The 17,817-nt window shown below is 38.5% G+C and overlaps 1 protein-coding gene across 3 annotated transcripts in view; it reads right to left on the bottom strand.

The window, feature by feature from the left end:
• LOC124775037 (probable multidrug resistance-associated protein lethal(2)03659) overlaps positions 1 to 17,817 on the bottom strand; it is a 462,866-nt gene that overhangs the window by 337,944 nt on the left and 107,105 nt on the right. For all 3 annotated transcript variants that reach the window (XM_047249814.1, XM_047249815.1, XM_047249813.1), the window contains exon 6: positions 13,490 to 13,712. In XM_047249814.1, coding sequence (XP_047105770.1) covers positions 13,490 to 13,712 — 223 coding nt within the window. The remainder of the gene's footprint in view (positions 1 to 13,489; positions 13,713 to 17,817) is intronic.

Genomic DNA, 17,817 nt, shown 5'->3' with positions numbered 1-17,817 from the left:
ACATGTAGTATGGATTTGTCTGCAATAACCCATAAATGTCAGCTCTCTGCAGTGGAAGGTGGTCATATACGGTGGTGATAGTTTGTCAGTTGTGGTACTCTGGAGGATGTCCGTAATTTGGTATGTTGCATACAGAATGTCAATATGCACTGAGTTACTAAAATTAAAATGTATGTGGTGTAGGTCATTAACACTGTCACTGATTGGTATATCACTAGCATTAGTTAGGTGGGAGGTGGGGACAGTGGCAGGCAGCCATTGTTCACCGTTTATGGTCACTGTTGATGTAGCACAGTCATTTAAGGGAGTGGCAGATTTGTCTCACCACCTTCACTAATAACATTGTCTTTGATTTGTGATTTAGTGTGTTCGTCCATTTGGCGAGAGATAACGATGCCCTGGTTTGGCAGTTGTTGAAACAATGGGAATATTGTCGACCATTCAAGGACCACAGTTGTACTGGTTATATCATCTGGGAACTGGCAAGAACACCAAATAGGTGCACAAATAAATCGTCTGTAGTGATGCCAGGTGGTGAAGCACCATGGTGGTGTGTATTCTTCATGGCGTGAAGTTTGTATCCTATGATGATTAGGTGGTGTGCTGGTGCAAGTATAACTTGGTATTTCACGGTGTGGCTGAAAAGAAAATAATGGAGTCACCACTGTAGGTAGTGGGAAGCAGCCCTGGTAATGACAATGATGAATAATCACTTGCACTCCCATCACTTACTGTAAATACTTTTGTTCTCAGAGCATATACACAATGGGAGTAGCATAGAACAAATACTACAGAGAACTGATCTGGCAAAGATACAGTTGTTCTTGCAGCAGTAGGGCAGTGATATTATTGGGGGTAGAGTCAATGGTTCTATGCCCCACAAATTCATATCTACCATTAGGAGACACTTCCTATTCTTTGATTCTTACAACAATGACACGAGATGATGGTTGGATATGGGAGGCTTTGCTTCACTCTGTACAATTGGTAGCCTATACAATTAAAATATGGTATGCCACGATCCTATCACTCTAAAAAAATACTACAAAATAATGAAAACTCTCTGTTGATAGGTCCGCCATTACAGAGAAACAAAACAGATGTCTTTCATTCCCCAGTATTAATTAACCTCCATATGCTTGTAATTCTACTGTAGAAGTTGGCAGAATACATGCTGATAATTTAGAACAAGATTTGCCAACTTGAATTATACCCACTAACACTCAGACTCAGTACAACATTCACTGCTTTAAATTTGCTTTCTGACTTTTTTTTAATTATGTAATTGGGATTAAAGTTTACACTCACAGGCATAAACTCACAAATTTTAGAAACAAAAATGAGTTACAGTTAATTGAAAGCCAGAAAAAATTCAGTACCAAATATTTCACTGAAATTCCATATAAAACCTGCTGAACAGATTGTTTGGAGTATTTCACCATTTTTGTCTGTCAATTTGATGCAGCTTCACATAAGACACAACTTATTTTAAAGTTCCTCTGTGCTCTTCACTTTAACTTATTAATTTCATGCATTTTTTTAATTTTCATTTTATTTTATTTTTTTATCAGGCACAGTCCCACATTTTGTTTACTGTGTAGTGCATAGTACCAATCTGCATCACATCAACATCACGTATTTGTTTTGTGTTTGAACAAATAGTGCAGTAGTTACAGCCCTCAGTTAATTGCTAGCTTTGATTACTGCAGCAGCACATCAGAAGACATTGTTTTCATCTGTGAGTTTGACACAGTTACTCATAAGAAGCAACTTATTTTAAATTTCATCTGTGCTCTTTAGTTTAAACTTGTTAATTTCATGTTTATTTATCAGGCACAGTTTCACACTTATTAAGTCTCTATAGTATATTTTTGCCATCTTTAGCCCACATAGGAACTGTGATTACTGTGTTTAGATGCGCATTGAGTTAGTGACCCTTTGCTCACAGCTTCAGGTAATGTTGGCTTTGGTCACATAGCTTGAACCTGTTGCCAATGGCTATCACTGTTAGAGGCTGGATGTTTAGAGCCAAGGGACGTCCAGCACATCCCTCTGATCAGTCCAATACTGTGGCCACTCTGTGTATTGCCTGCACTGAGGACAACCAGTCATCTGTGGTCAAGAGGGAGGTCATTCCAAAGTGTGGAAGGCAGAAAAGACTTTCTGAGGGGCTGATTGGAGGACCTTCCTGATTCATCTGACAAACAGGTTACAGGGAGCGGAAAGACTTACCTTAGGGAATGGAATGACTCCTTACCCTCTCCCTTAAAACCCACATCCTTTCGTCTTTCCCTCTCCTTCCCTCTTTCCTGATGAAGCAACCGTTGGTTGCAAAAGCTAGAATTTTGTGTGTATGATTGTGTTTGTTTGTGTGTCTATCGACCTGCCAGCACTTTAATTGTTTATAAGATATGTATACCACTTGCCTCCTACATAATGTGTCTTGTACTAACGATTTCAGACAGTAAGGGAATATGGAAAAAATGTTTGTATCACTGCAGCTAAAAAGAAAAAAAACATGTAAAAAGCGTACAGAAATTAACAACAGAAATTCATTTGTATTGAAATAATTTAAGTTGAAAATCATGTAATTTCCTTTGACTAAGAGACCACTTGGGTTTCCAGTACAGCCTACACCCACTAAATTTTAGAAGTGTGCTTATGATTTGAAAAATATAATTTTGTGTGTCTGAGGCAGGTACTTTAATGTTTCCTCAGGTACATCATAAATTTGAGATACTGACTGCTGATGTATGTTTTCTTTTCTTTTCTTTTATTTTTTTTTTTTTTTTTCATATGCCCACTAATATGGACATTCAGTAAGCAAGGACACAGCAGTAAAGTAGTAGAGAGGATGCTCACTGAAGACGAATAGAGGTTGGGTGTCAGGAAAGGAAAAGAAGTACCTTTTTACAGAATTCTTCAGTTCAGTAAGTGCAACATATGCAAAAGTGCAAGTTCATTTATTCTTTATAAAAACAAAAATTTGGACTGAATAAAGTTGTTTCAGATTCTAACAATTAGTAAAAAGTTAAAAATTGTAAAACTACACAAGAAATTTGTAATCTATATTATCAAATTTGTATTTTTGAAATACTGTACTATACTTTTAGCAAGCAGCTTTACTTTTGACTTTCATCATTTAAATTTATGTATATTATATGAAGTTTTCTGTATGTTATATGACATAGTTGTTACTCATTTAAAAATATGTAACTTAAATGTTGATGGTAATATGTAGGATTATAACTAAAGTTCCTTTGGCATTGGATCATCCAAGTACTGTAAATATTCTTCCATATTTAAGTACATAACCCAATAGGGGAGATTTAACAGAGCAAGTTGACCATCCATTTGCTCTCATACTATTCATAACAGTAATATAACTTGTTTCTTTTTTTGATCCTGTTATATGAATAATATATGCATGACTATTACATAACTAAACTGTTTTCTTATTTATTTATTTATTTATTTATTCCATGTGATCTGATGGTACACATTGTGTTACAGATGTCTGAAAATATCAGTTAAAGTTTTTAACATATATTAACATATAGTATCCTAATGTATTATATTGCAAAGATTGGTTAAGTTTACTTCACTCCATTGCTCAATGTTTTCAATTTAACATAAATGGCAAGATTACTGTTCTAGGTATTCATTTATAGAGTAAAAACAGTGACACAACAAATATGACTTCATGACTTTGCTAAATTTTACGTTGTCTTCGATGTACTTAATACTAGTGGGAAGATTGTTGAACAGTGGGAGGCCTATGTGGAAAGCTCCCTTTTTACACAGTCGAGTGTTTGTACATAAAACATGCAGATTTGAGTTTTTCTTGGTGTTGTGTTTATGTATTTGATTATTTTTTATGACTCTGGAGTCAGTTGGCATTATGTGGTTTCTGAAAAATTTTAGAGTCTCGAGAATGTATAGGCAAGGCAGTGTAAGGATTTCCAACTTTCTGAAGATGGGTTTGCAGGAGTCTGGGTTTGCTCCCAGTAATAATCATCATTGATCTCTTCTGGATTTTGAATGTGCTAAGGGCAGTTGGAGAATTTCCACAGAATATCACATCATATTTTAGGTGGGGTTGTATGTAAGCATAGTACATGCTGGTTAATGTTTTCAGGCTAGCACATGATTTTAGTACACTCAATACACAACAGCCAGTCCTAATTCTGCGATTTACCTTTCCTGCATGTGTATTCCATTTCAGGTTATCTTGAACCCACAGACCCAGGAATCTGAAAACAGTGTCGGTATCTATTGGCTGATTATTTACAGTGACAAGTGAGAGGAAACTGCATTTTTCATTGTGTGTAAGTTCTTGGAAGCTGTCTTTTTGGTGTTGATAGTTAATCTGTTGATTTTAGCCCTGTTGCTGAGTTGTTCAGTGGCCAAGTTCACAGCTTTTTGCACAGCCTCTGTATTCTCCCCTTTGAGGAGTACAGTTGTGTCAACAGCAAATATTATTGTTTTGTGTGCATCTACATTCAGGCTCAAGTCATTAATATACAGGAGGAAAAGTAAAGGTCCCAATACTGAGCCCTGTGGTACACCTTGCTTTACACTTTTATTACTCAAAAGGATTTCAGTTATTGAGTTGGTTTGTCTATTAGTGTATTTCATGCTGACTCTCTGCATCCAACTGTTTAGGAATGAAGCAATTCAATTGCTCGCGATTCCTCTGATACCATAGTGTTCTATTTTTTCCAGCAATATTTTGTGGTCAACAGTTTCAAAAGCCTTTGACAGATCCAGAAATATACATGTTATGGGCTGTTTTTTATTTAACAGATCTAACAACATATTTATGCAATCATATATTGCACTTTCAGTACATCTGTTGCTTCTAAACCCATGTTGAGCTAAACTTAATACTTTCTTTTTTTTTTTTTTTTTTTTTTTTTTTCAACGAAGTTCATAAGTTTTTTGTACATTACTTTTTTAAAAAACTTAAGAAAAGCAGGATGAGATTGAAATAGGCCTGTAGCTATTCATATCTTTATTATCACCTTTTTTAGAAAACAGGAATTACTTTGGAAAGTTTCAGAGCTTCAGGGAAAGTACCTGCCTGGAAAAAACAGTCACAGAGATGAGTTAATGGTTCAGCAATTGTGCGTACACAATTTTTGATGACAGCTGCTGGGATACCATCAATTCCAGCTGAATATGATTTTTTTTAACTCTCTGAGGGCTTTTACATCATCATTTTCAGTGACTTTGGCTGGCTCTTGAGCACTATGGGACTTAACAGCTGAGGTCATAAGTCCCCTAGAACTTAGAACCACTTAAACCTAACTAACCCAAGGACGACACACACATCCATGCCCGCGGTTCCAGACTGAAGCGCCTATAACCACTCAGCCACTTCAGCCGGCTCAGTGACTTTGGCAATGAAAATTGACTCTGCACATGTGTGATTTTTTTGGTTTGCTGGTTGGTAATTTGTGTTAGGATTGTTTTTGATCAATTTTTCAGCTATGCTCGTAAAGAATTTGTTTAAATAGTTCACCACAACTTTGGTATTAGATATAGATTCATTGTTGAGTTTGATTTCTATGTTCGTGTATGTAGCTTTGATTTCTCCTCTTTACCTTTTTATAATATTCCACATTTCTTTTACTTTACTGCTGGATTTGTCAATATACTCATCATTTTGCACCCTTTTTACCTGTCTTATCACTCTTCTTAGGATACATGTGTAGTTTTTATAGTATTCTGCCATTTAGGGGGAGTCACTACTTTGTTTACATAACATGTGGAGTATTCTTTCATGTTTGCAAGAGATTTTTATAGCTGGTGTAATCCAAGTCTTGTTTCTCTTATTATTATTTATTCTTACTGGTTTTTGTGGGAAAGCCTCTTCAAAGTGGTGGATCATTGTGTCAAGAAATATGTTGAATTTCATGTTGACATCACTGGCTGCGTACATCTCTGTCCACTTTTCTTTACTAAGGAGGGCATTTAGCTTGGTCAAGTTATCTTGAGCGAAAAACCTTCATAAAGTTTTAGGTGGGACTGGGTTTGAGGTATCTTTGCTAACATCGACCTTTAGAATGACAGCTTGGTGGTAGCTGAATCCTGCATTGTATACTTCTAGTGTTGGGTTAAGTTTATTTCTATTTGCAAAAATTTGATCTAGAGCTGTCTTGGAAGTGGGTGTTATTCTAGCGGGCTCATTTACAAGGCCATGCAGCTTATAAGTTTTTGCAATGTTAATCAATGTCTCCCTGTTTCTGTTGTGGGTGAGAAAGTCTATTTTAAAGTCACCACATATAATTACATTCTGTTTCTACTGACTTATTTTGGATAGAAACAAGTCCATTTGTAACAGAAAATCATTAATACTACAGGAGGGGGGACGGTAAATTGTAGTTACAATTAAATTTAGATCTGTAAGCTTTATGGCTGCATATTCAAAGATCTTGTCTGTTCCTATTCCCTTTAGGGTAGGAAGTGGGCTATATTCAATGTGTTGTTTTATGAATATGGCAACCCCACCATGATGCCCATCATTTGATCTGGAGTAGTGTTCACACAACTTGAAATTTGATAGTGAGATTAACTACATCAGTGCAGAGCCAGTGCTCTGCTAGGCATACTACTGAGATTTCACTGAGTTCACTGGTCAGCAAAATGCTTAAGTCATCAGTTTTGTTGCTTAAGGATTGGACATTGTGTTAATAGATTTTCAGGTCTGAGTGGTGTTTACTCAGGTGGCTCGAAGTCATATTTACTGTGTCACTGACTTTTAGTTTAAATTGTGCTGTGTTCCAGATATATTGACTTCTGAGTAGTTGTACTGGTTTTGTTGATTGTCCTTTGCAGCCAACTCATCTTCCAGGTGGTCCTGAAAACTATCCACATGCACATCACACTGCTGACACATCACATTGTCATTTTGGAGGGCTGTCTTGATAAGATTCATCATCACATTATTGATCCTTTCAGGTTCCTGACCTTTTTGAGGAGTCAGTGGTTTGTGTTTCATCTCTGTGACTTCATGACTCATTTGTCTAGTGTGGTTTGCACTGTATGGCCACTATTGTTCTTTTTATTTCCCATCTTGTTTGTCTTGATCAAATTGCTTTTAAGCATCTGTTTATGGTTTCTAACTTTTGGTTTCTTATTGTCTTCCATAGTTGTCATTGTTGTTAGAACCCCCCATTACAATCAAAGTATCAGGTGTACTAAAGCTTCTTGTCAAATTTTCTGCATTTTTTACCACTTCCTTTAGTGGAGTGCCAGGTTTTACTATGCTTTTTACCTCGCATGAGGGCCCTAGTTTGTCTTGCAGTATTTGAGCACTGTCTCTTCCATGACTGTCACTTTAATATTAGCACTTTCATTTCGTCCGAGATTTTCTTGCTATGCAATGATCTGGAATTTCTTTCATATTTGTCCTGCACATATTTTGGTGCTTGAGCAATTACGTTCACTGGTGGATTACTCGTACACTGTGTGGCGGATTGTTCTCTTTGGGTTAATTTTTGCATAAGATCTTGTGCAACGTTAGACTGTAAACTGACCTTGCTAGCAACTTGCATCAGGTGGTTATCAAATGTTACAATTCTATAATCACTTTTTGGATCCATTTCACACAGGCCTACCGCCACATTAGCTTTGTTTTCCGTGGCAGTTCGTTTACATGCATATCATACAGGGCCATGATCACACGTGGCGCTAGACAACACACAATTTCTGTTAGGGCTCAGCATTGCATTCTGAGCATGATTTGCAGCTTTACTATTTCTTGTAGTACGCTGTACACTGTCCTGTTAAACGCCAGTTTTTGTTACCAATATTTACGTTCGGGGTGCAGATAACGAGTTCATTGTTCATGGGTTTATTGGATACTGCCAGTTCAAGTTCATTACACTTCACGAATAGTTCATGATACTTCACCAGTAGGTTTTCATGCTTGAGAATGAGGACAATTATTTCTTGTTTCAATGACGTAATTATGTGATCCTGTGTTTTTAGAGTATTGTTTACTTTGGATTCCGTAGCTAGTATGATGCATTGGCGGTATGTCCACTGATCTTCACTGTTAAAGTATTTCAGGTTAACTTTGACGCATTTTTTGTGGTACCAATAATTACAGTTAATACAAAGAATACATTGTATAACTCTTTTTGAACATATTTTGCTCTTATTACGGTCGAAATTCGTTGGAACTGCAGGATCGGCAATTTGTACACTTTTACCCAGTGCCATCTTGGCTAGACACAGGGAGTTATAAAGCCCAATTGTTCACACCACAATTCCCCAAATATGGTGACAAAAAGCTAATTACATGAACTGCAAACAATTGTGATGGAAAGATGTCTATAGTTTAATATTTCCCACAAATAAGTGAAGATAGCATCTGAAGTGAGCTTGTCATGGCCACAATATTGACTACTCAATCATCTCTAGTGAAATGACTGTGTATGGACTTCTTTGAGATGTATTCATGGCTTCTTCAACATGTATTAGTGCCTATGTATCTGTGTTACCCACAAGTTTATAAATTATTTGGTGTGCTCTACGACAGAATTGTCCGTTCGTAGTTGAGCGCCAGTCAAGCAGCAATGAGTGCAGCCTTACAACAACAAGGACATGGTTCATGACAATCCTTAGCATTCTTCTCCAAGTGTCTGAAAGGAGCAGAAACAAAATGGAATGCTATAGAGAGGAAATGCTGGCCATATATCTTACCATCAAACATTTCTGGCCTTTACCAGAAGGTCAACAATTTGCAGTGTTTACTGATTATTGGTCTTTCATGTCCATTCCAACAGGACATGCCTCACCATGTCAAACAAGGCATGCAGACTTTGTGGCTCAATTCACAACTGACACTCACCACATCAAAGGCAAAGATAATACTGTCACTGACAGCCTCTCGCAGTCTGTGGCAAATATTACTAAGGAGAACAGATCAAAGACTACAGATAGCCAGCGTACAGACACCTTCATTCATCAGTACATCCACAATGCAAACTCTGCCTCACATCATCTGTTGTGTGTACCAGTGGACTGATTCTCATGTGAAATGTGGTGTGACAGTGGTGGCAACCAGCTACATCTGCTCATTCTGCAAAATCACCTTCCAGAGGTCTTCAATGCAATCCACATGTCACATCCTGGTATGAAGGCAAAAGTCAAACTGGTGACAAGCAAGGTCATCTGGCCGGGGGTCAAAAAGGACAATCGTACATGGCATCAAAAAGGACAATTGTACATGGCATCAAAAAGGACAATCGTACATGGCATCAAAAAGGACAATTGTACATGGCATCAAAAAGGACAATCGTACATGGCCCCATTCTTGCCTTGCATGCCAATGAAACAAAATCTCACGGCTTGTTCATGCCACCACTCAGGACTTCCCTCTACCATTGGCTCACTTTGCCAACATCCCCTTAGATCTGTCTCACCCTAACCATGCATTATAGACCAATGTTATCTTCTAACCATCATTGATCACTAAACCAGGTGGCCCGAGGCCACATCTCTCACTGACATCACTCAATCTGTTGCCACACCATTCATCAACATACGGTTTTCTTGCCATGGCATTCCTCTAATCATCACAACTAAATGCAACTGTCACTCTGAAGCATTGCTATTCAACCACCTACTCAACTCATGTGATACTCGTCTCCTTCGGATCACAAGCTATCAATCTGCTAGCGATGGCATGGTTGAACACTCGCATCAGTCACTCAAATCTATCATCATGTGCCACAAAGAGTCATGGACTGATGCTCTGCCCTGGGCACTGCTTGACCTCTGAGCATTAAAAGAGGATTTGTTCTGCTCTCCAGAACAAGTAGTCTTCAGTGAACAACTGTGTGTGCTGGGTGACTTCATTGCACCTTCACCTATACAGATTCTTGTGGACCAGCTGAACTTCCTTAAAAAATTGGAGCAACTCATCAGTTGTATATGTTCATGCACCCCACAATGTCATGGTCAACATAATCAGTTCATCTTCAAAGAACTACACACATCAATGCATATATGGTTGTTTGATGATGCAATCTGGCCACCTCTCACTTTCCATACTCTGGTCCATACGAAGTGCTGTTGAGGGGACCTAACACTTGAATCATTCACAAGGAAGAAGGCACTGCGACAGTATCAACAGAAAGATTTAAGCCTGCCTTCATTGCTCCTCCCCAAGATGAACTACCATGCAACCCATCTGTGCTGACACGTGCACCACATGCCCCTGTGGCAACGCCCTCATTGGGAGACACAGACACCTGCCACCTGCTACACCACTATTCACATGGCAGACAAATAAAATGCAAATTTCCAGAGATTTCTGGCGCACTTGGCTATCAGGTGCACAGTAAAGGAGGTGTGAGATGGTCTCGCTCTCTGAAACTCCAACGGCTCTGCCTATCTGCGAGCCCCAAGTGCTCACTACTGCTCCAGCTGTTTCTACCTCTGCCATCCATCCACCTAGGCGGCCTGTCCCCGGCATGAGTTGGTTACCTCCCCCAAAGTCCTTAGGTCAGATATAAGTCAGATGAGGCACAATGTGCAATCAATCCACACTGTAGCCTTTACAGCTTTCGTGGTGACCACAATATTGACTAATTGACCAACTCCAGTGAAATGACTGTGTACAAACTTCTTTGAGATGTATTCATGGCTTCTTCTGTGTGTGTTGAGTGTATAAAATGCTCCATGCAAGTATTTAGATGTTTACTAAATTATTTGCTGTGCTCTATGACAAACATGTTCATTTGTAGTTGAGATAACTCAGAAATTCCTTTAGATATCGCCTACCAGCTAATAAGTAACTCTCAATGTAACAAAATAGCTCAGTAAACATTTTAGTTTTTCCAAAAAAGTTTTGTTACAAATGTAATTTGCAATTAAAGTTTTCATCTTCCAGAAGGTTCCATTTTTAAATGGTGATTATTTTCAAAATTCAGTTAGGCATACCTAGCTTTTTAGCCCTAATTTTTCTGATTAAAAAATGCCCATTTGCAGTAGGGAAATTTGTTAGTTTGTTAATTATTCAGTTTAGGAAATTTCATCAAGTTCTCCTTTATTCATTTAGAATTGAAACTAGATTACTTCTTGGTTCATTATAATTTCTATGTCCACTAATTGTGCTAGCTAACTTATTAGAGTCTATAACATAAAACATAATAACAAATTTTAATAATGATTAATATGCTTTCTTATAAGGAGTAATGCTGCACAATGGCCCAGTCTGTTCTCAGTTATCATCATACAAATACCAAAGTGTCAAACTTCAGGTCTGAGGAAATAATTTAGTTCAGTAACATCACGAAGTCACTTGAGTTATGAGTTAATATCTTTGTAAACTACTTCAAAGCAGTCTGTAGTAGTTATTCACAAAGTCAAGATCTCTGAGTTACAATTACTAATAAAATTGGTCATTTCCATGTAATTGACAGTCCTTCAGTCAATGAAAGTCAGGATGTGGTATGCATTCATTTCATCAACATCTCTGTGGGCAATTTTTATGTGCAGTGAATATTTAAATGGGCCTATCTAATGTGTTTTCCATCAGGATTGTAAAACGAAGAGCACTGGAAATATGTTACCACTGTCAACTATTTTGAAGGTGAATGTGAATGCTAACCTGTGATGAATGAACTCTATGGATTATCCAGGATGAGCTGATCATTGTAATAATACATGTGTCAATAGATGTGGGAAAGCGTCAAGCTAACTAACATAGTGTTGCATCCATCTTTTCAAACTTGTCATTAACCCAAAATTAGAGAATGATGCCAAGACACTAGTAGAGCTTGTGATGAATGAGGTTGGCTCCCATCATCCTACTCTGCATACACACCTATATTAAATATTAAGGTCCATATAAAATTTTTGCTAATTTTCTTTTCAAAATTCTGATGTTTAAATTCCTACGTTACGCACATTATGAATATTGAGAAAATCATAGAAACAAATTCTGCAGCCAACACCCCCCCCTCCCCCCCCCCCCCCCCCAAACCAAGAAACTTTACTATTCAGATCATTCAGTCTGTTGTTCTAGTTGCAATGAGGTAATTATTTCTGTCAGAAAAGATGCAAATCATAAGATTTTGCAATTCCAAAATTTTGTACATCTAATCATAATGAAAATCTTATGCTGCACTAATATGTAAATTTGGAAGGAAAGACCATAATTAAAGATTTCATGTGGTCCAAACTTTCAGTGCCAGTTATAACCAAACCACCAAAAATTTCCAGGATATGTTGATATACTTAAGATTGACTGATTTTTCTGTCCTGTGACACCCATATTGATGAGCAACAGACCCTAATTAAAAATTGCTAAACTTTCAATAATTAATTTTAACAATTTTAACATACAAAATAGATCTCATAGTCATAATTCCAGGATTCCCACTGCATAAGACTAAATTAATACTATGTATTTTAACAGTGGTACTAATGATAAATAAAATACAAACAATCGCAATGGCATACTCAATAGTCAAGAAAAAATGGACTTTCTAACCTACAGAATTTATAAACTATTCTAAATTACCAAAGTTCATTAATATTATGGAGTGAATCTTTATAAGGCCAATACTCGCCCTATTTCAATCAGTCAACTCTTAGTCTTCATTTAGTTTTTCTTCAGCCTAAGTTCAGTATGAGACTGGCATCAATTATGTAGGGAGTTCAGCCTCGGGACCCATTTGTGCTTTTCTCTATTGTGTTTAATTAAGGCTTAGTGGGCATACTTCACCAGTATGAGCAGTGTCCATTAAAATATGTGGTTTCAGTTCAGCTGCAAAACACTGGTGATTATTAAGAATTGTTTTGTGACAAAGTTACTCAATTAAGAATGAAGAAATCTCAGAACACTTCATAAATACAGTATTCAATCCTATTTCTGAAAGATATAGCGCTACTAAGCCCCCCTATATGTCCATACCAGCTACCTGAGTGTAAACATTATTGGAGACTGTATAAGACCTGATCATCACAGGCAGCATCTCAGTGATGCAATTAAAGATTGGTGAACTACCATTTTGAACTTTTAGCTCTTCATTTTATGTACAGATCTCACAACGTTTAATTTCAGGTGGTGATTCAGTGAAAGTGCCTGGCTACCAAAGGCTTGTAAAACAAAAGGTAGGTCTAGTAATGTGACTAGCCACTACTCAGGACCAGAAATCGCTGCCGAGGAACATTAAAAGGTGAGTGATTTTCTTTCCTCATTTTTTTACCATAAATATCTGATGCAGAGATTAAAATGCATAAATTAATAAAAGAACACAGATATAACTTTTTGGGCATCCAAATGGACCATCAACAGCAATGCAATGAGCACACTGATTGGTTACTCAAGTTACTAATCTTAGCATTCACCTGCCATTGCTCATAGGAAAGTAAAGTTGTTGCCATATGTTGCATATTTCTTTTCTCTGCTGTCTTACAGAACCTGACTTAAGCATACATTACATCATGATTATATTTTCTTACCAACCTTGTAGAGGAATAAACAGCAACACACAAATAGTTCCACCAAATGCTGCTACTCCAATTTTTGTCCATATGAAGTATGTTATGATAGCTGCTTCTATGGGTCCAAGCCACAAGTAATGTCCAAGTATGAATATCATATCAAACCTCTGGACATCATTAGCCATAAGATTTACCACCTGTCCAGTAGCAGTACCTGATAAAGCATTCTCATTAAGCTTCAGTGCCTACAAAATAGCAAATAAAACAATAATTGTAAGAAATTGTGCAATGACAGATGCAACATACATTAAGTTAAATGTTTTTGCACAAAATTGTTACTTTCATTTATATTTATTTATTTAATTTCAGCCATTACTCTCAAGCAGAACAATTTCAGTTCAAAATATCAGAAGATAGAATGCATATACAGGTAGTTACATTGTAGCACATGTCAGAAACTGCCCCAAAAGGGTGGAAGAATCAACAATGATCAATGGCATGAGAACAGAGAAGGAAATGGAAACCACTGCATCAAACACACATGATGTGTACCCACAGGAAATATGTCTGTAATTAAAAAGTGTCAGAATGACCTCTTCATTGCCTGAAGATTCTGGATTAGTCTCTGATTCTGATCCATGGAGGGGACTGTCAAAGGAGATGCGACCATGAGAAAAAGTTTGAAAAACCAAAGAAACAGTAATGTTCTACAAGTCAGAGCATGGAATGCCAGAAATCTGAATGTAACTAGAAAAATCTGGAATGGAAAATGGAAAGACTCAATATTTATTCATTTATTTTGATCCAACATCAACTGATTTCAAAAAAACTTTTTGTTCCAGTCTTCTGAGTTAATCAGAGCCTTACATACTAGAATTACATATTATGTGCCTGGTATTGTTATCTACACATTTTTTTATAAATTTAGTCAAGAGAACAATGTTACATACACTCCTGGAAATGGAAAAAAGAACACATTGACACCGGTGTGTCAGACCCACCATACTTGCTCCGGACACTGCGAGAGGGCTGTACAAGCAATGATCACACGCACGGCACAGCGGACGCACCAGGAACCGCGGTGTTGGCCGTCAAATGGCGCTAGCTGCGCAGCATTTGTGCACCGCCGCCGTCAGTGTCAGCCAGTTTGCCGTGGCATACGGAGCTCCATCGCAGTCTTTAACACTGGTAGCATGCCGCGACAGCGTGGACGTGAACCGTATGTGCAGTTGACGGACTTTGAGCGAGGGCGTATAGTGGGCATGCGGGACGCCGGGTGGACGTACCGCCGAATTCCTCAACACGTGGAGCGTGAGGTCTTCACAGTACATCGATGTTGTCGCCAGTGGTCGGCGGAAGGTGCACGTGCCCATCGACCTGGGACCGGACCGCAGCGACGCACGGATGCACGCCAAGACCGTAGGATCCTACACAGTGCCGTAGGGGACCGCACCGCCACTTCCCAGCAAATTAGGGACACTGTTGCTCCTAGGGTATCGGCGAGGACCATTCGCAACCGTCTCCATGAAGCTGGGCTACAGTCCCGCACACCGTTAGGCCGTCTTCCGCTCACGCCCCAACATCGTGCAGCCCGCCTCCAGTGGTGTCGCGACAGGCGTGAATGGCGGGAAGAATGGAGACGTGTCGTCTTCAGCGATGAGAGTCGCTTCTGCCTTGGTGCCAATGATGGTCGTATGCGTGTTTGGCGCCGTGCAGGATATTATTGGAAGAACAGATATATGTTGAAAGTTTTCTACTAGATTTCTGCTTCCTTTTTTAAAAATAGACACAATTTGAGCACTTATCAACTCATCTGGAAATAGACTGCCCCCTTTTGGAAGTTGATAATTGCTGATAAAGATGATGAAATTTTATGAATACATTTCTCAAGAGCGTCCATACTAAGACCATCATGTCCTGCTGCATGAGAATTCTTCAAGCCACTCACTATATAGACACAGTAGGGGCCAATGGAGTAAAACAGAAAGAAGATAATGACTTATAGACAGATGAAAATAAGATAATATCAACAGCAATGGAAAATTGTATAATGGGACTATGATTTATTTTGAATGAGAAATTAGGGCCAAGAGTGAGCTACTGTGAACTGTTCAGTAACAGGGTCACACACATCAGAATTAACAGCAAAGCAAATCCAACAACAATAGCTTATGTATGAGGGCTATCCACAATGTACATTACGTTTTGGAATTAAAAATAAATAAAGTATTGGAATTTTTTTATTATATGCAGATGAAAGCCACACTTAAATACTACTTTTCTACATAGTTGCCATTTAAATTAAGGCACTTATCATAGCGATGGACAAGCTTGGAAGTTCCTTCATCATAAAATTCGGCCGCCTGCGCCTTCAACCACATGGTTACCTCTTCTTGAAGCTGTGCGTTGTCATCAAAACGCTGCATAGCCAACCACTTCTTCATTGCTGGGAATAAGTGGAAGTTGCTCAGTGCCAGGTCGGGACTGTATGGCGGATGAGGAAACAACTCCCACTTAAAAGATTCGAGAACTTCACGAGTGGCATTTGCCGTGTGGGCCCGGGTGTGAATCAGCAAGATCTTTGAGCCCAACTTTCCCCTGCACTTATTTTGTGTTGCTCTTCTGAGGTTGTGCAGAGTTTGGCAATACCTTTGAGAGTTTATTGTAGTGCCTCTTTCCAGGAAATCCATAAAAATCACACCTTTTCTGTCCCAAAAGACAGTCGCCATCACCTCCTTGCCGACATTGTCTGCATGCATTTCTTGAGTTTTTTGGGGGGAATTTGTGTGCCCCCACTGCATTGACTGCAATTTTGTCTCGCAGTTCACGTGCTTAACCCATGTTTTGTTACCAGTAATGATGCGATCGAGTAATGAGTTGCCATCTTTCTCGTAAGCGTCCAAAAACATTAACGCTGCAGCCATTCGCTGATTTTTGTGAATCGCTGTCAAGATTTTTGGTATCCATCTTGCACAAAACTTGTGGTAACCAAGCTTTTCGGTAATGATTTCATGCAACAAACTTCGTGAAATTTGTGGAAAACCCATAGAGAGTTCCGTTATTGTGAAATTACGGTTTTCACGGACCATGGCATCGACTTTTTCGACAATTTCAGCAGTCACTATGCTGGGTCTTCCACTTCGCTCTTCGTCGTGAACATTAGTTCGGCCATTTTTAAATTTTATGACCCATTGATGCACTCCACCTTCAGTGATTATGTTGTCCCCATACACTTCACAAAGCTGCCGATAGATTTCTATCGGTGTACAGTTTTTTTGCAGTCAGAAACATTATTACAGCATGCACTTCACACTTCGCGTCATTTTCAATTAACGCTGACATTTCAAACTGTCACAGTAACTCAACGGAGTACAGCACAAACCTCTCACTAGCACGGCAGGATGCCGACTGAGCAGCGGAATGCCATGACACCAAGATGGCCGCGCTAGCCCCGCCCCTAACAGACACAAACGAAAATGTAATGTACTTTCTGGATAGCCCTCGTATAAAGGTTAATGTCACAAGCATAAAATGAACAGATGGAGAGATATGACGGCATTGAACAGATAACTCAGAGTGTAAAGTGATATGGAAACCTAATAATCATGGGGTACTGGAACAGTATAATAGGGGAAGGAACAGAAGGCAAAGTTATGGGATTTCTCAAGATAGGTGGTAAGAGAGACAAGGGAGAGAATCTCCTTGAGAACTGCTGTTAATTTCAGCTAATAACACCAGGTACACTGTTCAAGAATTATATAATAGTAAGACAGAGTTTTGGAAGTCAGATATTCCATTTTAAGGCTTTCCTAGGAGCAGATATTGACTTACATCACAATTTAGTGGCACTGCAGTTTAAGAGAATCATTACAAAAAACCAATGTCTAAAGATGTGGGATACTGAATTAGTGAAGAATGATCAGGTGCATTTGAAAGTCTCAGGTGCTGTAGATACAGCAAAATACCACAGCATTCAATTAAGCTGAAGAGGAATGAACATCCCTGAAAAGGGCAATCATAGAAGTTCTTCAGACATATTTAGGTATAAAGCAGATATGTAAGTAAAAACTTTGGATATCAGAAGAAACATTTCGATTGATTGATGAAAGAATGAAATACAAATATGATCAAGATAAGAAAGAATTGCAGCAATATACGCCACTTAGGAATTAAATAAACTGAAAGTGCAGTGAAGCTACTGCAGGACAGATTCAGCATATAGAAAAGTCAAATTAATTTTTGGTGAAAGTAAAAGCAAGGGTGTCCACCTTAAGAGTGCACAAGAAATTCCACTGCCAAACAAAGAGGAGAGAACAAAGTGGTACAGGTGAAAGGAGGAAAGTAGTTCAG

This window comes from Schistocerca piceifrons, chromosome 2, assembly GCF_021461385.2.
Source record: "Schistocerca piceifrons isolate TAMUIC-IGC-003096 chromosome 2, iqSchPice1.1, whole genome shotgun sequence".
Classification (NCBI taxonomy): domain Eukaryota; kingdom Metazoa; phylum Arthropoda; class Insecta; order Orthoptera; family Acrididae; genus Schistocerca; species Schistocerca piceifrons.
This window is presented reverse-complemented; position numbering and strand designations above follow the sequence as displayed.